Below are 23,948 nucleotides of genomic sequence, written 5' to 3'. Positions count from 1 at the left end.
TTTATTTTAAAAGGATCTAAGGTTTATTTTTGAATCACAACCAAAGAAGTGAACCCATACTGGTTGGGGTAGACCGATTCCTGAGGGGCGTTCTTGGTGCTGGAGTCGTCGGACACACAGACACACTCAACAATGGCCGACCTCTCAGACGTTCAGGAGTCTCGCAGGTCGCATTCGCCAGATCCGCCAGTAGAGATGAACTCAATTCTGAGGACACAGAAGTAGTTTCAACCTCCAAATGTTCTGAAAACGTGGAGCTCCCCGCTTCTCACAAACCTTTCAGGTAGTCGACAAAGTCCTGGGCATCACAGGAGCAGTCCCAGGGGTTCCCGTAAAGGTTGACGGACGTTAGAGACTTTAGAGACGTGAAGACCTGCCGGGGGAGCCTCGTCAACCAGTTCTCAGACAAATCCAGCTCCGCCAACTGGTCCTGGGAGCTGAAGCTACCTGGATGGACGGTTTGGATCCTGTTGCCGTTCAGCTTGAGCTTCCTGAGGTTTGTGAGTCCCTTCAGATCCGACTCGTTCAAAGCTTCAATCCGATTGGAGGAGAGCCCCAGCTCCCTGACGGTGGCAGGGTTTCCGAACCAGTTCTGGTTAACGCTGGACAACCAGTTACCGTCTAACATGACAACTTCCAGACTCGAAAGGGAGCTGAAGGCGTTTTCGGCGACTCCTGTGATGCCCGAGTCTTTGCTTACGAACCGGCGGATGGAGGAGAGGTGTTCGCTTTGCAGGACCGTGGCGTTGATTTCTCCGACATTTTTTAAACCCACAAAGAGGGTCGTACAGTTAGGACTGAAATCTGAGAGAGAAAATTAGTTTCATTACCCAACAAACACTATAACGAGTTTGCCTTCATCGCTTATAAAGCTTAAAGATCCAGTTACTGTATCTATACTTGGTGAGATTAATTTTAAATGTAGGGTTAAATGAGTACACCTCGATTCAGTGCTTAGTTTTAAAGGTATATAGCCACGTTATATAGCTGCACCAAAAAGCCCAAACTCCAGTGGATGATGTTAAAATAAGGCTATATACTCCAAGCGTCTGTCCAAATAATGTTTGGATTGTCCTTTTTGAGCCTGAAAAGAACCCCAGCAGCGGGCGAGACGAGCTGACATAAACAGACGTGGCGCCATCTACTGGCAGTACCTCAGAACTATGAGAAAGTCAGACGGCCTCGATTGATGTAGCTACTAAATAAGTCCCGACTGAGCTGTAATACCTTGCGGAAAACCTTCAGAAACATCTTCTAACACCTTTTTACACTTGACTTTGGACTTCCACACTCGCTGGCCTCCATTGCATCGAGTTGTTGACCAAGTGTACACATGCGCAGTGACGTAAACCCCGGTCACTTGATGTTGTAATGATGTAATGGTAAATACACACAGAGAAGGCTATATCTACTAACAAACTGACCAAAAACAAAGCTTAAAAGAAACAAATAAATACTACAACAGCAGGACATGGTAATCTTTCAGAAAAACGTATGCAACCAGAGTGAATTGCTGGCATATAACTTTAAAACTATAAAATTAACGTGAATATGTACCTTTACTAGATTAGGGTGGCAATAAAAAATTATTTGGTCTTTGTCAGGCTCTAAAATTACTTACAACAAACCTCCAGTTTACCAAACAGATTCCAAACTATCATTTAACAGAAAAAAGTTAACACGGAGAAGCCGTGTGTGATGAATTAAGTGGCTTCTCTTGGACTTTAAAGGACAGAAGAGAGTGCAAATCAAACTCACAGTGTAACTAATCGCTGCCTCAGTTAGCCTGTCGAAGGTAGAAGTTGATGACGGAGCAACTGGAGAAAGACCGAACAAGCACAGCTTCTTTGGAAGGAATGCCCAAAGAAACAGTTTAATAGAAAAGCTATATGCAAGTTTTCAACATTGCATCTGAATTAATAATAAAGTTTCTTCTAAAACAGCGTTCTCTGGACAGATGAGACCAAGGTAGACATGTTGGGCCAGAATGCTATCGACCATATCAAAGCACGCTGGTGGAGGGCTGATCATTTGGGCACGCTTTGCTGGAAAACTTGGCAGTCTTCTTTAGTTTTTAAGTATTTCTGAGTCAAACGGGAAGCTTTCTGACTGAAGGCTAAAGTTTGGCCTGAACCGGGTCATCAACAGAACAATGAGCCTCAAAACACAGCAGCAGACGAGGTGCTTTAATGGCCAAAGGTCCAAACCTCAACCTGACCCGAGGCGCTGCAGCGGTACCGTCATGAAAGACGCTGCAAACCTGCGTGAACCTAAAAAATGTTGCCAAGGAGACCAACGGCCAGCCACAACGGTGTGAGACTCAGAACTACCCCACTGAAAAGTAAACTTGGTTTTTCTGTCGTTTTTCTCTTTAAAGGATGACGGCGTGCAATTAGTTGAACATTTGTTCATTAAAATAAACAACAGTCAGATTAATCATGTTTTTTTATTTTTGGGTTTATCATACACCTGAAGATTTAACTTCTTAGATTTAGATTCAGATAGCCTGCCGGATCAGATTTTAAAATCCTCAAGAGCCCTTCTGACAGAGCCAGGCATTAACAGCACCTTTTAGGACCAAGAAAGCCTTCACAAGGAACCAGGTAAGTCATTTTCACCAAGGTCACACCAGTTTCTACCAAATAAAAACACTACAAATTCACTGTTTCTCAGGTAAAGTTATCCATAATCAACTCTGTGCCAGGTTTAAAGCATTTAAGTCTCTTGATTCAAGGTTAAAAAAAAAAAAATTCAAAGTCCTCACTTGTCAGAGCATCCGTGCAGAACAAAACCGAGTCCACTTTTTGACAGGGACGGCCGAGATGAACGCTTCCCAGCAGCAGAGTGAGAGCGGCTACACCTGTGTGAAGGTAAGGCATCAAGCAGCATTAAACCGCCTCATTTTTACATTTAAAAAAAAAAAAAAAAAAAAAAACAGCCAGAACGATAACTCTGGTCGCTCACCTTTCATTCTGAGTCGGCAGAACGCAAATGTCCGCGTCTGACTCTGCAGGGACGGTTTACAGAGGCCGGCGGCCGTGCCATCACCTGAACAACCAGGGCTGGTTGCCAAGGAGGATCACGCCTCGCCATGGTTATCAGAGCCGCCGTTCCAGTTGGTCGGTAGAGTGAGCGGCATTTCGCACCAGGGGAGGTCCCAAGGCATTTTTAACAACTCAAAACGTGCCAAATCAGAGACTTTTCTCTGCATTTTCCCCGTTTTACGACTCGAGAAGCCGGAGTGCGAAGCGATCAGAGACGGTGGCAAACTAAAGCGAACTAAAGCCAGCAGAACAAAAAAAATAAAAATAAACTAACAGCGATGGACAAATCAAAGAAAACAGAAATGAAAAAATAAAGAAATTGTGACTTTTATTCACTTGGGACATTTATTGTTTCAGTGCTTCCATTTTCAAATAAATAGATGACATGGGATCGAAGATAAAAATCAAAACATGGATGAAAAGTACACTAGTGTAACAAACAAAACAAACAAAAAAAAATAAAGGTGATCAAATGCCAGTACAATCATTTAGTTAGAACATAAAAATATACTTTCATACATTTAAAGACCACTTTCCACCAATCAAGCACCCCGACGCACAGAAAGACACCGAAATGCAGCAGATGATTCATCAAGTGTCGAGTTGCTCTCGGGAGAGACAGCAGTAGCAACGATCCAGTGGACGCCCTCCGGCTGCGGTCGTCAGTATTCAACCCTTTTAGTGTTCGGCTTATTTCTTTTCTTTTTTTTCTCATTTTTATACACAAACAGCAGTGTTACGGATCAGTTTGTCCTTTTAATGCCCGTTCAAAAAGACAAACTCTGCAACCGAACGGAAAGTAAAGTGCTTGTGCGACACTTCTGGTTGTTTCTCGAGGCCAACGAATGGTTTGTTTGACAGACAGACAGAAAGAAGAAGAAGAAGAAGAAGAAGCACTTTGACGCTTTCGCAAAAAAGACAGTGAAGAAGAGAGACCATGTGGCAGTGCTTGTCAACACCTTGGAGGAATGTTCTTTAATGTTGGTACACAACTGAACCACAACCCTCCCCCCCCTCCTCCCCGCGTAAGGATATCAGATACTGTCATGGGAACCGAGCGGGGAAGCACCCATCGCGGCGGGAGAGTCCTCCGCTCGCCTGGAGGAGGACGGGACATGAATGCTCAGAGGGAGGGTGGAGGAAACGTTGCATGAAAGGAAGCCGTCGACAAGGATTCGTGAGTGCACCTTTGTACAGGACAATTCAAGAGTGCCCGGTGGGGGGGGGGAGACAGAGAGAGAGAGAAAGAAAGAGAGATAGAGAGGGGGGGAAACACAACTAAGCTCTAAACATCAGAGAATTCCCGTTATGATAAAAACACATAACATCCGCGTCACCTCGAACCACATCGCTTCGATAAAAATGATTTAAAAAAAGCTGAAACAGAACAAGAAACAAAGAGAGTCGTCGTTGTACCAAGGCCTGTCAGTTCCCCCCTTCCTACACATCCTGACGGGTGTGTGTTGGGGGGGGGGGGGGGGGGACGTCTCAACAACAACAACAACAACAACAACAACAGAAGTACTTTAAAGGAACCGTTGCAGTTTCTTCTCTTCCTCCCTTCGTTTGCTGTTGCTGCGCCGTCTGCGTCCGGTTTTAAAGAAGCGGCTGAGCGATGAGACGACGGTACCACGATGGCGTGAGAAAAGGCAAACGCATGTCTGGTGGGGGAGACCCCCAGGAGGTTCTTTAGGCGGCGGGGGGGTGGGGGGTTTCCGGAGGCCGCCGGTGAGGCAGGAGTCGGCGGGATTAGAGACGGATGGCGGCGAGACGGCGGACCAGTCCGACGGCCCTAAGCGGGAAAAGAAAACGTCTCTCCGCCTTCGTGCCCGAATCGATCCAAAAAAAAAAAAAAAAAAAAAAAAAGGGGGGGGGGGGAGGGGGAGATGGGAAGGATGCGGCCGAACTCCCAACCATGACAGTGCTGAACTAATAAATATCTGGTGTAAAAATGGACGTTCTCTACAGGTTAGAGGAACATTGTCACATGCTTGCTTCAAAAATAACTAAGCTAATCCTGAACCGGACACATGGAGTGGGGGAAGGGGGGAGCATTCGCCGGGCCTCCCCGCATGCGACGTCTCCCCCGGTTAGGTTTCCCGACCGGGCTGGGCGGAGGGCTTCACCGCCGTCCAGCCGACAGACGAGCCGGATGGAGGGAAGATGAGGCGGCATGGAAACGGAGCTGGAGCCGCTCGGCTATTTGCCGCTCTTCTTTGGCACGGCGCTCCTCTTGGCCTGCCACAGGTGGTTGTGGATGGTCAAGGCGTCCACGCTCACCGACACCGTCTTGGCGGGGATGACGGTGAACTGCTTGCGATCCGAGCTGTACTTGTACAGCTTGTCGATCATCTTCTTGCCGATGCTCTTGGGTCCGGTGCCGGTCAGCTTGTGGATCTCCTCGGTGTCGGGGAAGTACGAGTAGAGCGCCCTGAACTGGCAGCCGCCGTCGCGGAACAGGATCATCAGGTGGTTGGATTCGCACTTCTCCAGCTCCTGGCGAGGCAGCAGAGGGAGAGAATACAGGTCATGGAAACGCCGCAGAGCTGGATTTGGCTTCTGAGTCAAAGAACGCTGAACACCAGAAGGAAGGCGTTCCTGAAAATTACCTCTGCTTCGGCTTATTTAGGAACCGTGTTGGTTAATGACGTGAAACATCTGCCAACCCAAAAAAAGCAGAGTTCAACTTTACTTCTGCTCAAATAAATGCAAACCTGCTTCTGAAAACTGGGTGCGATAATAAATAATCTTAGAAAATCCCAATCAGAAATAAGTTCCTAGAGTCTCTAAAAGTAGAATGGGAGGCAGATCCTTTAGCTATCAGGTTCCTCTCCAGTGGAACCAACTCCCAGTTTTGGTCCATGAGGCAGACACCCCGTCTACTTTTAAGACTAATCTTAAAACTTTCCCTTTTTGACAAAAATTATAACTAGAGTGGCTCATGTTACTCTGAGCTACTTTTATAGTTTTACTGCTATAGGCTTAGGCTACTGGAGGATATCAGGATCTAATTTTCTCAGTCTATAGAGTTCTACTGTTCTTCAATTATGCATTATGTGTTGTCATTTCTGCTTTAACTTTCTGTTCTCTCTCTTTTATCTTCATAGTAGGTACACCTGGTCTGGCGTTCTGTTAACTGTGACATCATCCAGAGAAGACGGCTCACCCGCTACTACCATCTAATGTAGAACAGATTACTGGATCAATGTGTGCTTCTGTGCTTTTTTGTCTCTCTTGTTGTGTCTCTGCTCTGTCTTCTGTAACCCCAGTCGGTCGAGGCAGATGAACGTTCATACTGAGCCCGGTTCTGCTGGAGGTTTTCCTTCCCGTTAATGGGGAGTTTTTCTTCCCACTGTCGCTTCATGCTTGCTCAGTATGAGGGATTGCAGCAAAGCCATGTACAATGCAGATGACTCTCCCTGTGGCTCTACGCTTCTTCAGGAGTGAATGCTGCTTGTTACGACTTTGAAGCAATCAACTGGTTTCCTTATATAGGACATTTTTGACCAATCTGTATAATCTGACCCAATCTATATAATATGATTGAACTTGACTTTGTAAAGTGCCTTGAGATGACATGTTTCATGATTCGGCGCTATATAAATAAAATTGAATTGAAGTTGTGAACATTCAGTCCAAGTGTGACTATTCAGATGTTTCCACCTGGTCACTTTACAACCGCTGACTGCTTTAATGATCTTATGTGACAGAAGAACACAGTAACCCAATACTGAAGGGGAAGGGAAACCCAGGTTCACATAGAAATATCAAGAATCTGGAATGTGTTTGTGTTTAGCGCCCTTTGCTCCACCAATAAATCAAATCCGGCCCAAAGCGTTGCCTTCAGAAGTCCGCTGCTCAGTAAACAGAACCAACTGCTTCGTGGTTCAGTCTGCAAAAACTACCAGTGGCGCAAAAACCAAGTGAGAGGTCAGTGATGAAGTTCAAAGTCACAAATTGGTTCTTACATTTCCCCCCTTTAAATTACTTGTTGAAGTTCTAGCTTTAATCATGAAGGATTTATCGGCTGCATCCAGAAAATGTTCTGATTGCCGTATTATCTGGACGATAAGGTGCACTAAATATTCTTCCCAAGAGTGTAATATCACTCACTCCGTCAAGAGGACAGAGTAGTTGGACCACACTGCCCTGTTTCTAATGTAAGGCCAAAATAAACTGAACTTTTATATTGAATTAACGTACTAGGTTTATGGTTGCTAGCTCGCTGCTGCAACTTTATCCTGAAACTTGCTGGAATTAACTGTGATTTTTTTTTTTTCAAGCTTTATGCCAACAAAATTTCGTTCTGTACGCACTCTGTGTATACAAAATGACAATAAAGTTGTCTAAGTCTAAGTGTACTCCAGGTGTGGGATGCTTAAAGGCTCCTACATACTCAGGCATACTGTGAGCTTAGCGAACTCCACGCTGACTCTCTGCAGACGTTTTACTCTTCATAGTCCAGCGTACTGCTGCCTACATTTCTTGACTCAAATTCCTACAATTCTCACACCTTCTGCCAGCGGGACGAAGCAGCAGAACAGATGGTAAAATGTGTGATCAGCTAGCTGAGCACCTAGAGCCGTTTCTTTTCCAGCAGGCTCCCAGCTGTCAGTGAGAACAGAGGGACTGTGATGCTGAGACCGCCTGCTTGGAGCAGCTCAGTGTCACTTAGAAAACAGTTTGATGTGAAGACTTCTGGCCTCCGAGGAGTTTATAGCGTGACACCGCGTACGCGGTCGTAAAAATTTAGTCCTGCACGTAGCACCTGTACGCGCAGAGTCCGCAGAGTGAAGGGGTCTTTACATGAACGCACTCCTACTGTAGACATTACAGTCAGGCAGTCTCGTAGACAGCTCAGGGGTCCTATCAGGTAGTGACAGAGTGTACTGTAATCACTGAGCTATATAATACACTGGAGTGCTGATTTTGCCGAAAAACTGAAGTCACTGGCCGCCATCTTGCTACTCCCTACTCTCACAGAATCCCGTAGGATTTGGTTGCAACAACAAGCAGTTTCCTAGCTGTGTGAAAACGTTTCACAGGTATTTCTACAGTCAGTGGATGTACTAACACTATCAACTACTAGGAAATTAGGTGCTGAAATATTTTACATGTTATTCATATTAAATGTATACATATTTGTAAATATATGTTTTTGTATATTGTTATATATATATATATATATAAATTAATAAAATGCTAAATATCTCAGTACTTGATAGTTTTAGAACATAACATAAAAGTATATGGCAATTGACATTTTAAAAGTTTTAAGCCCCCCCTGAACATGAGAAAATCCTCGTTATTCGATGCTGTAGCGCACATATTCCCTAGTTACTGGGGGAAATAGGGAGTACCAATATGGCGGCTGGTGGCTTCATAGCGACTCGTTCTAACAGCGGGCGATTAGCACTCCAGTGTATAATATAACTCAGTGACCATAATGCTCTGAAAATCCATTGAGCGGAGCGGCTTCGTTGCTAACCAAAGTTGTACTTTTTAACATTTTAACAGATCATCAAACAGCCTCTTGGTGTACAGCACCACTGCCTGGTATAGAGAGGTATCTGGACTTTGAGCTGCAGCCCAGGAGGAAAGTTGGTAAAGGTTCAGCGTATCATGTTGCTTTTACAAGTACGAGGACTTGACGCTGGAATGGGGACACCACTAGCCTTAACCTGATAAAAACAGCTTAACTAAGCGAGTTTGTGGGTTTATTCAGAACTGACCTCCAGGATCTGGTTCTTCTGGGGCTCGTTGACCTTTCCGGCCAGGCAGCAGTGAGAGATTGCATTATGAATGATTGGCTTATTTGACTTGGCACTGGGCTCCTTGAAGAGTTTAGGGCCTAAAGAAAGAACCAAAGATTAATCATATGACGCAAGCAAGACAAAAACAGATAATGAGCCAGATTAACATTAAATAAGATAATCACAGCAGGACCCCGGTTTTGATCTCTGAATAGGATCAAAAACGCACCAGAGAAACTGAACAAAGTTTAAATGAGCTTAATTTTGCACACAGAGGAACAAATGAGCATTGGTGTAAAATCTGAGGACCCACCAGTGTATTCAGCCATGGAAGTGATGGAGGACGCGGTGGAGCCGTTGTCCCAGTCCCTCTCTGCAGCTCGGCTGTTGTTGCGACTGCCTGGGAACGACTCCACGGAGTCGCAGCTGGACGCGGCGGGAAGAGGAGGGGGATAAATTACTGGATGTCGTAGCTCATTACGCAGCAGAGTCACAATTAACAAGCTCGCAATTACAAAACGGAGCCAGCGTGTGATTTACCGCTGGGAGCCGGCCCCTCCAGAGTTGACGCTGTCGGCCTCGTTGGTGGCGGCGGAGGCCAGAGACAGGTTGGAGCCCGACTGGGCGTTGCTCAGGTTGTCGGCTACAAAAAGAGAACGTTACAGTTTAATAAAACTCTCTTTTGGTTGAAAGGCAGCCAAGGAGATCTGGCTGATGGAACTTTAGCCTTTACTACTCCTCAGGTCTCCCTCAGACATAATAATAATAATAATAATAATAATAATAATAATAATAATAATATTATCCCTCAGACATCCGTTTGCCTCTTCTCTAACCCCCAGTCAGTCGAGGCAGATGACCATTCACACTGAGCCTGGTTCTGCTGGAGGTTTTCCTCGCTGTTAAAGGGGAGTTTTTCTTTCCACTGTCGCTTCATGCATGCTCAGTATGAGGGATTGCTGCAAAGCCATCAGCAATGCAGACGACTCTCCCTGTGGCTTTACGCTCTTTCAGGAGGAGTGAATGCTGCTTGTCAAGACTCAATGTAGTCTACTGGGTTTCCTTAGATATAAAACTTTCTGTCCAATCTGTATGATTTGATTGAATTTGAATTTATAAGTGCCTTGAGATGACATGTGCTGTGAATTGGCGCTATATAAATAAGATTGAATTGAATTTAATTAATTTTAAACCCTGAATAACTATTATATTTGGACTGAAAAAGGAAAAAAAAAATTGCCGGCGCCAGTAATACAACAAATTTTGACCAAATCAAGAAAATTGAAACAGGTCCTTACTCTGAATGTATTGCTCTGCTGCATATCTAGAAAGGTGGGTTTATATCTGTTGGCTTCCCAAGTAAAGATGTGCAAAACGCCTTTAAGGATATTCTTTTATTTCAGTAGCATTAATCTCACCCTGAAAAATACCTCCTTTAATGTCAGTACATTTATTCTGTGAGGTAATGAAATAACTACTTTTCCTAAAATGACTTGGAGTACAATAGTTTGTACCTCTAATAACCAATAACTCTAATTAATAACTATTCTAATCTTAAATGTGATTTCATCAGCTGTCAGCAGACAATCATAACAATTAACACACATAAAGGCTTGAAAGCCTCAGTGTCTGTATTTGGTTGTGCCTTGAGATGACATGTTTCATGAATTAGGGCTATATAAATAAAATTTAACTGAATAAAGCAAAGCACAGAAACGGAAAAGACGTGGAGTGGTGATTGTAGACGCTCACGTGTGGAAGAGCACTTGGAGAACTGATCGCTGGAGGACTCCTCCCGGACGGCCGCCTTGTGTTTGTGCTTCTGCTTGGGTTTGGGCGCTTTGGGCTTCACCAGGCCTTGCTCCTCAAACATCTCCTGCTGCTTCCTGCGCAGATACTCCTGCTTTATCAGCTCCCGCCGCGTCTTCTCCTCCTCTTTGCGCAGCCGGTCCTCCTCGGCCTTCCGCCTTGTTTGAGCGAAGCGGACACGGTCAGCGTTCGGCGGGACCGCGCGGCTCCGGCGCCGTCGCCCGAGGACGGGACCTACCTTGCTTCGTCTCGTTTCAGTTCCGACTCGGCTTCCAGCTGCTGCTTGCGGACGCGAGCCTCTTCGGCCTTCCTCTGCTGCTTGAGCAGGAACGCTGCCCTCTTCTTGGCGAGTTCGTCCTCCGCTTTCTGCTCATCCTAGAGTACGGGAAAGAGTCATACAACATAACTCAAATTAAACCCAAATTGACTGCAGAGATAAAATCAATTAATAAAAAGACAGCTATGGTGCAATTAATGGGAATCAGACGAACTGAGGGCCTGAATATCGAAATATTTGGGTATCACTTTACAACAAGGCTCCTTCGATAGCTGTGGGTGTTTATAATGCAGAGATAAAGCAGAATATTACACGGTACAGATTTATGTTTACAAATGCTTATTGAGGTTACAAGGTTGTGCTTTAGACTGAAATATTCATTATAGCAACTCTAGAGGAAATATACAGAATTTGAAATCCAAATATAGGCGCGGCTCACTATTTGGCAAGAAACCGGTCACTTTTGTCTCTTTCTCCCCCTTTATTAATGCATAATAAACAGTTATTAATGATTTATAAAGTGTCTGCAGATTACATTATGTCTCCAAACCAATATTTGTTCAAAAAGACCTGGAAATGCCCATCTTTTCCAACTTTTTAAAGCAGTTAGGAGCTCTGCGGGGTTTTTTTTCTCCCTCTTTATAAAACAAGCAGGCATCACTTCAGCTCAGGAAACCGTCGTTAAAAAACCTGAAACGAGAGATTTTCTTCGCTACCTTAAAGAAGAAGCCCATGACCGACTTCTGCTCTCCGTCGCCGTCCTCTGCCGCTCCGTCCTCGGCGCCGTCCTCCTCCTCCTCGGGGGCCTTCAGTTCGGACAGATCCACCTCTATGAGGTGGGCCTTGCTGCGCTGCGCCTCTTCTGACGGCACGCCCTCCTTCTCTGAGGAGGTGAGCTCGGCCTCGCCCTGCGTGCTGGGCGGGCCGGCGGCGAGCGGCTCGGGCAGAGATATAGACGTCAGATCCACGCGGGTCGGCAGGCGCATGTTCGCCTCGTCGTGGAGGCGGTAGGTGGCGCTCCTGACGTGCCCGGACCCCGGTCTGTCCATCAGCTCGGCAGCTGAGGGTTTCCTGGGGCTGCCGGGCTGTTCAGCTCTGGGGGACCGGCCCCCGGCCGACTGCCTCGGGTTTGGTAACGTCTCTGATCCACCTTGGGGAGGGGGGACGGTCCTGGAGCCCTGTCTCTGCTCCTTAGCTAGCTTCAGCTCCGAGGGCTTGGACCTGGAGCTCCGGCCCGAGCTCAGCTTGGGGGGTTTCCTGGTGGGGGGGCCGCTGTTCCCAGAGAGGTGCTCCACAAAGTGGAACCCCCCTCCTCCCGTCCTGGAGTCCCCGTTTTTATCCGCTGCGTGCGCAGGCGGTGTGGCTGCGGCGGGCGGGGACGGCACGTTCTGCTTCATCAGCACCTCCTGCTGCAGGGAGAGCTGCATCATCTGCTGCTGGATGCTGCCGATGGCCTCGTTCAGCAGCTCGATGGAGCGGCTGCACTCGTTCAGGTCCAGCTCCTCTTCTAGATAAAAGCTTCCGCCGCCGCCGCCGCCCTTCTTCTCGCCGTCTAAGGCACCCGTCCCCTCCCCCTCTTTGTCCCGCCGGCGGGTGTCGACGCACATGTCGTCTTTGCTCGCCGGTCCCTTCTCCCCGTTGAGCTCGTCTTTGGAGATGTCGGCTTTGAGGGAGCTGGGCAGCGTGTCGCTCCTCCCGCCGCCTTTCTTAACGATGTTCAGGAAGGCGGCCTTTCCCAGCTTCTGCCGCTGCCTCGCCGCCAGCACCTCCATCTTCTTCTTCTGGTGCTCGATGGCGCGCCGCTTCTCCTCCAGCTGCATCCGGAGCTGGACGATTTCGGAGGCCAGGACGTTGGTGGTGGTGCCGCCGTCGCCCGGGCGGCCGCACCCGCCCAGGGGGGAGGAGGGGCTCTGGTCCCGCTTCAGCCTCCAGGGCCCGCTGCTCTCCGAGCCGTCCGGCGTGGTCCGCTGGGAGCTGGAGGCGCTGGAGCGCAGGTCGTGGTTGCTGCCGAAGCGCTGCTGCTGGGCTTTGCGCTCGGCGAAGGAGGTCATGCGCACGCTGCCGCTGGCCATGCTGCTGGCCTGGGAGTGCGTGCTGAGGCAGGGGCTGGAGCGCCCGCTGCCGCCGTTGCAGTCTTTGTCCTCGTGCTCTTTGACGTTCATGTCCTCCTGGAGCTTGGCTGATTCTTCTTCGTCGGCGTCGCCGTACGCTTTTCTCGGATGGTTTGGGTCCTTTACGGTGAGAGCTTCATCCAAATCCTCGTCCTCCTCCTCCTCCTCCTCCTCGTCCAGGTCTTCCAGCTCAGCCTCCGGGCCGTGGACACTCTTTGGCTCCTCAGAATCTGAATGAAGGTAGAAACCTCCGGCTTGCTCTCTGGAGGAACAGTTTGCGTTGCTGGCGGGGACCGGCCTGAAATCCGACCGCCGCTCCTCCTCATCCTCCTCTGACGGGTTTTCCTCCTCGCCTGGAGGGGCGACGTTTTGGCTGAGGTCAGAGGGGGCTTTCCTGCGCACGGCGGCTGACGATCCGTCTCCGCGGCGTGAAGCGCCCCTACCTGCCGAGCGGCTCGCCTCGCCGCTCTCCTCTTCCTTGTTCAGGCACACGGACTTCTCCTTAGCCGTTTTCAGAACAGCAGGCATCAGCGGTTCGAGGTAAAAGCCGTCCGAGGCGGGTTTGGGTTCGACCGCGGCCGGCGCCTGCGTCCCGTCGAGCCGTTTCGGGGTGACGGACGTTTCCTCCCCGTCCTCCATGTTGACGTGACTGAGCAGGCTGTGGCCGTTGACTCTCCGCGCCGCGGCGGCGGCGGCGGCGAGCGACGCCTGGTGGACCGCGGTCTGGTGTTTGGGCGTGACGTTGACGACGTTGGAGGCCAGGCTGTCCTTGCTGATGGAGCGAGCCAGACTCACGCTGTCGCCGGAGGCCACGTCTGCGTCGCTGTCGGTGGCCGAGTGGAGCATGAAGGGGCTCAGTGTGGACAGGGGTCTGAAAAGAGGACAATCGGTTATTATGACGTAGAGTTTATATTCACACTTAGCTTGCCTGGAAGTATTCGTACAGCATGAATGCATTTCGTTAGGATTTTACATGACAGATGCTGCTTCTTTGTGCCGGTCTAACAGGTTTTTCTGACCCTGATGAACAAAGCAGGATGTTGCCCCCGCCGTGTTTCAGATTTCCCAAACAGGCTTTCTTCTTTTATAAAGGTTTGTGGAGTCCATCAGCATATTATTCTCTAACACGGATGTCTGCAGCTCCAGTTGCTGCGGGCCTTCCTGTCCCTTCTCTGATTAATGCCGCTCAGATTGGGACAGGGGCGTCCAAACTTTGTCATGAGTGCATTCATCAACTCATGGGCTGCGACAATTTGATTTTTATTTTATTTTATTATCATTATTGGAAAACTATTTTTCAGTTATAGTCCCCACCAGCTAAAACATAAGCGAAACGTGCTGCTTTTTAATGAAACTGAGAAAATACTTCTGATTTTTGTATGAGAAGGATCGGAAATTCATTGAGATCTTCAAAATAAAAACAGGTCGGATTTTTAAAAGAAATGCAAACAAATTAATATGGTTTTTGGATTTATTTATTTTTAAACAATTTTTTTCAATTCCATTTAATTTTATTAATATAGCACAAATTCATGATACATGTCATCTCAAGGCACTTAAAGTCAAGAGCTTTGGAAACCTATAGTCTAGTTTTAGTGTGGAGCTTTTTATTACAGACTTTTCGCAGAAACAAGAATGAGAAATTTATCACATTCTTTGAAAAAAACTTTCAAAGAATAGCCAGGCAACCGGGCAGCACGTAGGACACTCCTGGATTAGGAGCTCTCTAGTTGTGATTTATTGAACAGAGTTTAGTGAGACGTTCAAAGCTTTGGATCCCGTTTTATAACTAAACTCTGCTTTAAATGTTTCCACGGTTTCATCCCTGACCGGCCTGCTCCGTTCTTTGGTCTTCATTTGTTCGCTAAGGCCTGAGGACAAGTCTTTCAGGCCTTCACAGAACCGCTGTATAAATACAGAGATTTATTTTTACACAAAGATTCAAACTATTTTAGGGGACTTCTGCAGACAGTTGCTTGCAAATAATTTCATTAAGGGGTATCATAATAGTAACTCTCCATCCGTTTCCAACGTATGCACCACTTTGTGGTGCATTCAGGTCCAGAGGGTGTGAATACTTTTTCAAGGCATCAGGAAATCAGCTTTGAAAGAAAACTGTTTCTTCTTCATGTACCTTTGCCTTTTGTCGGGCCACGCTACACCAGAGCCTCTGAGGTGCTGCCCGTCCATCTGAGTAAGGGAGTTTGAACGATTTCTCAGGCCTACGGAGGAAGAATAAAAAAGGAAGTACGACTAGGAAATGAAGCAGAACCTTCATTCACAGGAGATGCTGCGACTTCTATTTACCTGCGCTGTCGTCGCCTTGCTGCTTTTGTTGTCTCTGCCTCAGAGGGAGCAGCGGATGAGAGGGACTGAAGGCCGGACCCCCCTTACTAAGAGCAAACAGAACAAACGCAGCGAGATCATTCAGAGAAACAAAAACCAAAGGAAACGGCAATTTTAAGACGATCTCAATGCTTCCCAGTATACTGTAGGGTATAACAGAGAACACCCACAGCTGGATGAGTTCAGACAGTTTCATTTCTGACACGTAACGGCACGGGGACAAACACCAGACACCACTGCACATGTACCCATGTTTAAAAAAAAAAAACGACGAGGAAGGGAATGTAAAGAAGACGAGAAAAGACTTACAGAGGGTCAGAGCCTTCAGGGTGCAGGAAGTACCTGTTACAGACTTCAGGGCTGCTCTGGTTATCTGCCACGCCGGGACCGGTCAGGAAGCTGCGCTTGGTGGCGTTGGAGATGGGCACTGATGGGCGGGCACTCTTGGGATGAGCCATGGCTCGAGCTAAACACAGCGGGCAGAAATGAACGGACGCATTCCCCTCAGAGGGCCGCCGTTCCGACAGCGGAAGAGCCACCGGCGCTCCGGCTGGCGACGCTTACCATCTTTGAACTCTTGAAGGTCTCTGGGTTGGACGAACTCTGGCTTGACGGTCTCAAACCACCAGAAGAGTTCGGCGATGAACACCATGACGTTGTGCTGCGGGCGAGAGGAAGGGAGCGTGTCAGGAAAACGCTTGGCTGGAGCGGAGCGCTGACATTTAAAAAGCATCGATCCAAGGTGACTGCTTTGACCATTTTTTATTTACAGCACAAAACGATTCTAAACCAAAAAAAAAAAAAAGGATAATTTGCACCTTGAGAACGAGCGGCGAGTAGAGCATGTCCTCCAGGGTCAGGTAGCAGCTTTTATTCAGATATTCACTGGCAAACTCTCTCAGCAGCTGGATGTTGTACAGACTATCAGCGATGGAAGGTACTTCCTTCAGGCAAATATCTGATCAGACAGGCAGGGAACAGGTCAGATCAGGGTACGGCTCGGTGCCCTGCCAGCTGGAAATGTCACGCTGCGAGGACAGGAACTGTAGGCTGTGTGCCGCTTACAAAAATAGTCTCACACGCGGACGCTACAGTCCGTGTGCGCAGAGCGAGCCTGAAACAAATTCCTCGCGGGCAACTGATAATTATTAAGAGGTTATTATCCTGGGCGTGTTTCCTGGGTTCGAGTGAACAACGTCTCACCCTCCAGCTTCATGATGTCCGGGCAGTAGTAATGGACGACGGTGAGCAGCGCGGCGCCGTCACAAACGTCCCTCATCAGGTCCTCCAGCAGCGGGAAGAAGGGCAGCTGCCGGCCCGAGGCGTGCTCCCTGCGGTACCGCACCTAACCAGCAGGGGGAGGCGATCAGGGTTTCATGAGGATAAGTGACATCATGTACCTTATAATTAATGCTGAAACACGTTATTCAAAAAGCACATTAACCGTGGAGGGTTCTCCCTCAGTTAATGCCAAAGCCAACAAATGAAGGCAGCGGGTCAAGGTTCCCCCCAGGACGTTGAAGTTTATTTTATTGTTTTAATTGCTTTAGAAACTTTTCATCTGTGTAGTCTTTTAAAAAATGCTGCTGCTGGCCGAAAACCTCTAATTGCACAACAATCAAGCAGATTAGGGAGAACCCTGAAGACCTGGTTAACTGTGAGGAGATGGAGGTGGAGGGGTTAGAGTTGGGGGGGGGGGGGGCATGAACAGCACAGAGGGGAGGGTCAGCCTCTCTCTGGCTTTGATAAGCAGATGGCCTGAGATGAAGCCCAGTTAAACTGCGCTGCAGGAACCAGCTGACCGGGACGGAAACTGGGCTAACCATCGGCCCACTTAGAGGAGGAGAGCATGTTCAGCGCTGAAAGGCAATCATCCGGGTTGCTGCGAGCGCTAAAAAGCTAATTATGACATGAAGATTTGTGGGATTTCAATAAATATAAAGCAAAAAAAAAATTAAATAAGCTCAGACCATAGAGGGTGTAGATAATTCCACTAATATTTAAATACCTTTAGATTATGACAATATAAATTATGAGATTTATATTGTTGCATTTTTGTCTAGTTATGACCAGCGACTTCAATCTTTTCATTGGGATTTCATTCAACAGACTAACAGGGCACAATTTTAAGGAGAAATAAAAAGAATGTATGGGTTTTAGTAAAATACTTAGATGTGCCAAGCTGTTGGAGATGACACAAGAAGATTTCCGTTTAGATTTACAGCAAAAGGTGGGGGGCCTACAAACAACAAATGAAGAACGCTAAAATATAATTTTTTTGCACTAATTTATGTTGAGCTTTTAAAAATGTTGAGAACAAAACGCACCGAGGTTTGTGGTTTCAACGTCACAAATTGTGAAAAAGTTCAAGCATTTTGTGTGTAATCTCACAGCTACGCAGGGCCTAGCGTAGAAACAACTTCAGCACTAGAGAAGCATAACGAAGAGGTCAATCTAAAGGGCTGCATAACATCAGCAAAGCATGCAATGGTCATATTTTTGCTAAACATTGTGTCCGTTTGAATTAATCCATATTTTTCAAACAATGCTTCAAACTCTCACTGTGAACCTCAGCATATCAGGAACCGTCTACTGTGTCATGTGTTGGTTTCTCCCCCCACCAGGCTGGATACGCGCTACACACTGGTTCTGGTTGCGCTGGAGTTTTCCTTTCCACTGTCGCCACATGCATGCTCGGTATGAGGGATTGCTGCAAACGACACAATGCAGACGACTGCCCGCCGTCTTTACATGTTCACCCCGGAGGAGTGAATGTCAATGACTGGATGCAATCTGCTGGGTTTATTTAGATAGAAAACCTTTTAACCAGTCTGTCTGGATTAAATTAATTGATTTTATAAAGCGGTTAGATACCAGTGTTGCAAATTGGCACCATATAAATAAACTGAATTGAATTGTCATGTTCTGACAAAATTATAGTCAACAATTACAGCATTCCAAACAGTCCCTTACCGTATCAGCCTTGCAGACACTATTACTACGACAGCGATATATTGTGTCCTACCACTAAACACTGCAGCATCTAAACAACGTGGCCGATTAAAACGCAGCGACAAAATGTTCAGAGCAACTTGTCAAAGGCAGAGCGGTTCAATGAGCATTAATTTGTCTTCAACCCATTAATAATGCAAAACACACACAGCTTTAAAAGACAAGGTTGTGAGAACACAAATAACACAAAGCCTAAAGAAAAGTGACACATCCAGAACAACATGACCAAACACAAGACAAAGCTGCACCTAAATACAACAATTGAAGCATTAACCAACATATACGTCTGTGTCTTTTTTCCGGGGCTCTTTCATAAAACTAGAGGCAGAAGTTAAGGTCACAGGAGCAGCTAACAACCAAACTATTACTATATTACTAAACTAACGCCTCTACATACAGCGCTGTGAAAATATGCCTAATTACAATCGTTTTTACTTTTGCTGCTTTGTGACGGGTTTCAGATCAAAAACAGTTTTTTAAGAGGAGAAAGATATCCTAAATAACCACAAAATTTAGTTTTATACTGATGACTTGACTTATTAAAGAAAGAAAAAAAAAATGGGAAAAACCTGGAAAAGAGTTTTGAACCTTCACAAGAGCAGCTGCCCTACTAAAATTAGTCCGAGAGGTGACAAAAGCACAACATCTAAAGCACCTAAGGCCTTAAACCAGTCCGCCATCTTTGTCAACCCTCCAATAAATTTGAAACAGAACACCACGGCAAAAACAAAAGGAGCAACATTCCTCTACGGTGATGTAAACACTCACCGGCAGTTATTAAAACACTTGATGGCAGTCGTTAATTAAGCTTAAGGGCAACTATATTTCCAAAAAGGGTCACTTCTCCTTTTGATCAACCAAATCATCATAGAAAAGTTGCTATTTCGTGTTTATTCGGGTCATTTCTGTCTGATCTTAAAGCCGGTTGGAGATCGCTAAGGGGGAAAACTTTTCACAGCGCTGTAGGTCGGTGTTCCCCCACACCAGAACAGAACCCGGTACCAGTTCAGGGAGATCCTGTGGCTCCAGCATGCAGTGGGCCGGCTCGGGCGCGGCATCAGGCTGACACACACACACACACATACACAAAGCAGAGTCACTGTCAGAGGAAGCCGTGGGCACATTTTTTTTTATCGAGGGTGAGAAAGCAGAAGAGAGAGAAGGAGAGACTGGTGGGAGAGTGATAAAGCAGATCAGTGAGAGGAGGTTGCCAAGGATGGGTCTGCTCTGCAAAGCGAAGGAGAGGTGTGGGCATGGATTGCTGCGCTTTACTCTCACTGGACAAGCCAATAACCACATACACTCACACACACTCACACACACAGAGAGAGAACCCACACGGCCTGGTTGAGCTTGGCATGAAAGTGGCAGACGATGCGTAAGCAAAGAAAGTATCTTTAGCGCGCTTAGAGGGCTGGAGTGTCATACACCCGTTTGACGAATTTGCCACAATGGGAAAAGAAGTGTCCGTTCTCCCCCATTGGTGATGCAGAGGCCACAAACAGCAGCACCGAATGAGCTTGGATGAGCGATGGTAGGGAGTGCACGCACATCAACACCAAACTATGCGTGCAAAAAAAAGGAATCCGGGGGGGGTAAGAATGGGTGTATATGGGGTTTGGGACGGAGGGTGGGGGGGGGGCCGGCATCCAACTTACAGGGACTAGCTTCCAATACCATTTGGAGGGGGACTATCCAGTTTGCAGGGACAAGAGGGGGAAGGAGGGACAAATGAGGAACAGGAGCAGATATTAAAAAAGTCAGAGGTTACAAGCAAAAAGGATCCGATCTGCTTCATGAGTAGAGAGAGAAGAACAGAGAATCGGACGTCTCAGATCTGCACAATCCCATTACAGAGAGAGCAAACAGAGGAAGTCTCAGTCTTTCTTGAAACAAGCCTTTATTTTACCCAGCTTTATGTGGATATGAGAAGGATTTGATTTTTTTTTTTTTTTTTTAAATCACGTTACTCTGACTGTACAGGAATGGGAAATCCCACCCAATGTCCTCACCTTTTGGTGGCTGGGCGACTCCAGGGGGTGATGCTTGACCTTGTGCTCCCTTTCCGTCATATCCCTCATTTTCAGGTTCACCTGCAACAGAAATCGCAACGTTTTCATGTAAGCAAGCATATATTTACAGGACTTTTCAATCTGCCACAAGGCATCTACCAGGTTGACACGTCCGAGCTCAAAACATCTGCATGACTGCTACACATTCACACTTTAGAAACTGGCCAACTTGTTCAACACAATTATTTTCTTCCCCTGGGTTAGGAGGTGGAAAGGTTGTGCGTGCCAGCTGAGGCGCTTTGAAGCTCTTGTTTGTAGAAAATAAGGGAGGGTGCGATGAACAGACCATAAAAAGCACATAGTTTGACACTTTCAGCTACACTTTATGCAAAACTTTAAAATATGAAGCAACTGTTTTGCCTGTATCTGCGCGCGTTTGCTTGGAGAACCTAGTGAGAAAACCGGTCGTCCACATGCAGTTTTCATGGGAAAGTCATGCTCCACTAACTCTCCACTGCTGATTAAGGTTGTCAGGATTTGTGTTTACAATACACTCCAAGCTCAGATTACTAGGTTACCAACATACAATCTATTTTCTATCTACATTTTATTATTTTGCTATATCTTAATCATGTAAAGCACTTTGTATTGTCTTGTACTGAATTGTGCTATATAAATAAATTTGCCTTGCCTTTGCCTATTGTCAGTGACACAGATTAACCAAGTCCCAGAAAAAAAAAAGAATTACTAAAATAAAAATAAAAAACTTGGAGGTACAGCAATGAGGCTGTTCCCATATTTTCACTTTAACTCAAAAGTGAAATAAATGAGCTGCAGGTTGTCCCCATTAAGTAATAATTTGATTCCAACAGTAAACGAGGGAATAAACAGATAATCACCATTTAGTGTAGTTTAGATGCAGTTAAAGCGGTGCCGTGAAACCTTTAGCCACTAGGGGCGCTAGACCTGTAACCGCCAGGTTTAGTGCCCCCTGGAGGCCACTGGAAACACTGCACTGTTGCGAAATTAAACAGTCTCCCTCTGTTTTGGAATCTGATAGCAGACCACTTTGGATCGGCAGATTGAGAAGTCATGAAGTTACTTGTAGAGACAAGCAGGCCTGTCACAAGAACAAATTTTGCTGGACGATAAATTTTTTTCTAAAAATGATTGCGATGAATCATGTTATTGTCATTTGAAGACCTGTTTCCACTAATATGTTACCGGCATAATAACACAAGTATATCCTCTCGACCTACCGGCTCAGACAAATTAAGCGGCTGGCGTCATTTGGTTTAAATTCATAAATCTTCCACCCTGCAGCGCTCGTGTTCGGCTTTGACACCAGTTTAATTTCTTTTCAAACTACCGTTTCTTTGGCTCTCCCTCATGAGGGTCTCATGTGGTTCCCCCACCGTATTATAAGCCTGGCGGGCCGCCAGGTTTGTGAGCTTTATATACTGTATTTTGTAATAATGATGACCATAACAGAGTGACTCAAGGATGAGAAAACTAGATGCCTATAAGGTTAGCCTTTGTGTGTGCTGTAAAGCGACCCGTTCGGCGACGGATCAGACCTGCTCAAATGCCACATATTGACCTGAAAAATCATTTAGTACGTCTCAAATTAAGCTAATACATGGTGTTATATCACCGTGCCGCTTTATAAATAAGATGAAAAAAATAATCAAATGATCCTGAAAGAAAAACCTGATTGTTCAATATTGGACTTCTTCACCAAACAAGGCCAGTCAAGGGAAAGTTGGCTGATTTTGATTTCCTATTGATAGGTGCATCTGTTATAGTAATAAGCTTAATGCCATTAATATGTTTAGCACCAAACCAAACAAGCTTGACAGAACCTAACCTGCTTGAAAAAAATGTATAAGTACCATTAAATGTGTACCCTAGACTTATTTCTTATCCTTACTCTGTCGCCAGCTGACGTCTATAAGCACACGTAAATACAATAGGCCGCCATCACAAGAAGCTGGGTTATAGAGAGCCGACAGGAAGAAAGGCAATTTCAATGTCCTGTTGTCTTTCTAACGTCTCCTAAGTGTGTCAGAACCTTGTTGATCCAGAACACCATGGCATCCTCGAGGTCAAAGGGCAGCTCCTTAGAGGCACTGAAGGTAGAAAAGCGCTTGACAGAAGCCACCACTTTCTCGATGCTGATCATCTCCACTGTGTACGCCACCATGAGAGCATCGATCATTGAAATGTGTGCACTCTGCGAGAGAAAAAAAAAAAAAAAACAATAATTCAATTATGTTAGATTTTTTTTTTTTCCCCTGGTCTCAGAGAAAGTAACTGAAGAAAACACTGCAAGAGGAGATTAGCCAAAAAGACGACGTATAACAGAAAGACACAGGATTTAGGAGGCCACGTATCGTTATGGTCATAGGAGGGGTTGGATTATGGGTCCACAAAATCAGAAAAACATGTTATTGCTGAATATACCAATTACACACATTTTTCTGACCCTCTTTTCTTTCATCATAACATCTGCACCACTCTTTGTGATACTTAGCATCTCAGGAACTAAACGCATGAACACATTGTGAGCATCAAGGGCAGCGAGACTATCCATTACACAAAAATAATATTGGTATGGAGAATTCACTCCATTCACTTCACTTGGATCCTCAGGGTGAAGTGACACGACTATTGTGACATGGTATGACCTTGTGTGGAAAAATAAATAAATAAATAAATAAATATATATATATAACAATGTGAGTATTCTGGAGCATGTAACAAAAGCAATTTCCCCCTGGGATCATTAAAGTATGTCTGATTGTGATTCTGATTCACAAGTAAGACGCTTAAAATATAATACCCTGCCAAATATTGCTCCTAGTTTGTGTCTTAAAACCTTTACCTTCCAGACTAAACTAAAGAAGACTGGAGAGAAATCGCTTTAATTGTTTTTTTAACATTAATCAGTGACTAAGAGCCCGTTCTTGCTAGCGACTGGTGGTGCAGGGCAGTTCTGGTCCTTAACAGTCACTGAAGTGCACGGATTAACATTAGAGAACAACAGGAGGAGGCCAAATCACGTGACTCCTAAACACTCAGTTTAATTAGAGTTGAAACTTTTTTTATTTAATTCACTGTTAATTGATAACCAGCTATTTTCATTAGGATTAAAACTCTCCTCCTCCTCAGCCAGAGATTTACCAGCAGACAAATGGCATTACTTCTTAAACCAGACAGTAAAAACAACAACCTGGTATCAGTCAGATTCTAAATATCAATTCATGACGGCCCGTTATGCGTATTACGCAACAACCCCAGAAAGCCGTGTCACCCAAAACTGTTACAGAGCAGATCTATAAACACACAGCATTGTTTCTGTCGCCGCTCAATGAAACATGCTCCCGGCTTAATCCAATTGCTGATGGAAGTGCGCAGAGATTAAGCTTGTTAGCAGCAGATGAGAGTTATTCAGAGCTTTCTCCACAGCACGGCCTACATGGAGAGAAACAACAGAAAACAGCCTCCTAACGAACAGCCATGTCGGAGACGGATAAAAATGAAAACATTAACAACAGAAAGCTTGTGATCTTAAAAAAGGAGCA

The 23,948-nt window shown here is 46.0% G+C and overlaps 1 protein-coding gene across 5 annotated transcripts in view; it reads right to left on the bottom strand.

Annotated features, from left to right (window-relative positions):
* Positions 1 to 4,925: 4,925 nt before the first annotated feature.
* The window catches only part of camsap1b (calmodulin regulated spectrin-associated protein 1b), a 37,238-nt gene continuing 18,215 nt past the window's right edge, over positions 4,926 to 23,948 (bottom strand). Inside the window, exons 4-19 of one of the 5 annotated variants that reach the window (XM_012878485.3) lie at positions 22,436 to 22,597; positions 20,365 to 20,445; positions 20,011 to 20,043; positions 16,544 to 16,685; positions 16,159 to 16,298; positions 15,905 to 16,001; positions 15,650 to 15,806; positions 15,302 to 15,387; positions 15,129 to 15,216; positions 11,600 to 13,865; positions 10,845 to 10,981; positions 10,550 to 10,764; positions 9,338 to 9,440; positions 9,111 to 9,223; positions 8,777 to 8,895; positions 4,926 to 5,540 (exon numbers count right to left, since the gene is read on the bottom strand). In XM_012878485.3, coding sequence (XP_012733939.2) covers positions 5,244 to 5,540; positions 8,777 to 8,895; positions 9,111 to 9,223; positions 9,338 to 9,440; positions 10,550 to 10,764; positions 10,845 to 10,981; positions 11,600 to 13,865; positions 15,129 to 15,216; positions 15,302 to 15,387; positions 15,650 to 15,806; positions 15,905 to 16,001; positions 16,159 to 16,298; positions 16,544 to 16,685; positions 20,011 to 20,043; positions 20,365 to 20,445; positions 22,436 to 22,597 — 4,236 coding nt within the window. In that variant the 3' untranslated portion in view covers positions 4,926 to 5,243. Of the gene's footprint in view, positions 5,541 to 8,776; positions 8,896 to 9,110; positions 9,224 to 9,337; positions 9,441 to 10,549; positions 10,765 to 10,844; positions 10,982 to 11,599; positions 13,866 to 15,128; positions 15,217 to 15,301; positions 15,388 to 15,649; positions 15,807 to 15,904; positions 16,002 to 16,158; positions 16,299 to 16,543; positions 16,686 to 19,354; positions 19,415 to 20,010; positions 20,044 to 20,364; positions 20,446 to 22,435; positions 22,598 to 23,948 lie in introns of all 5 variants that reach the window. The other 4 variants (XM_021324519.2, XM_036144066.1, XM_036144067.1 and 1 more) reach the window with 4 other exon arrangements.

The sequence above is a fragment of the Fundulus heteroclitus genome, chromosome 12, assembly GCF_011125445.2.
Source record: "Fundulus heteroclitus isolate FHET01 chromosome 12, MU-UCD_Fhet_4.1, whole genome shotgun sequence".
Classification (NCBI taxonomy): Eukaryota; Metazoa; Chordata; class Actinopteri; order Cyprinodontiformes; family Fundulidae; genus Fundulus; species Fundulus heteroclitus.
The sequence above is the reverse complement of the archived record's forward strand: the minus strand, read 5'-3'. Positions and strand labels throughout refer to the sequence as shown.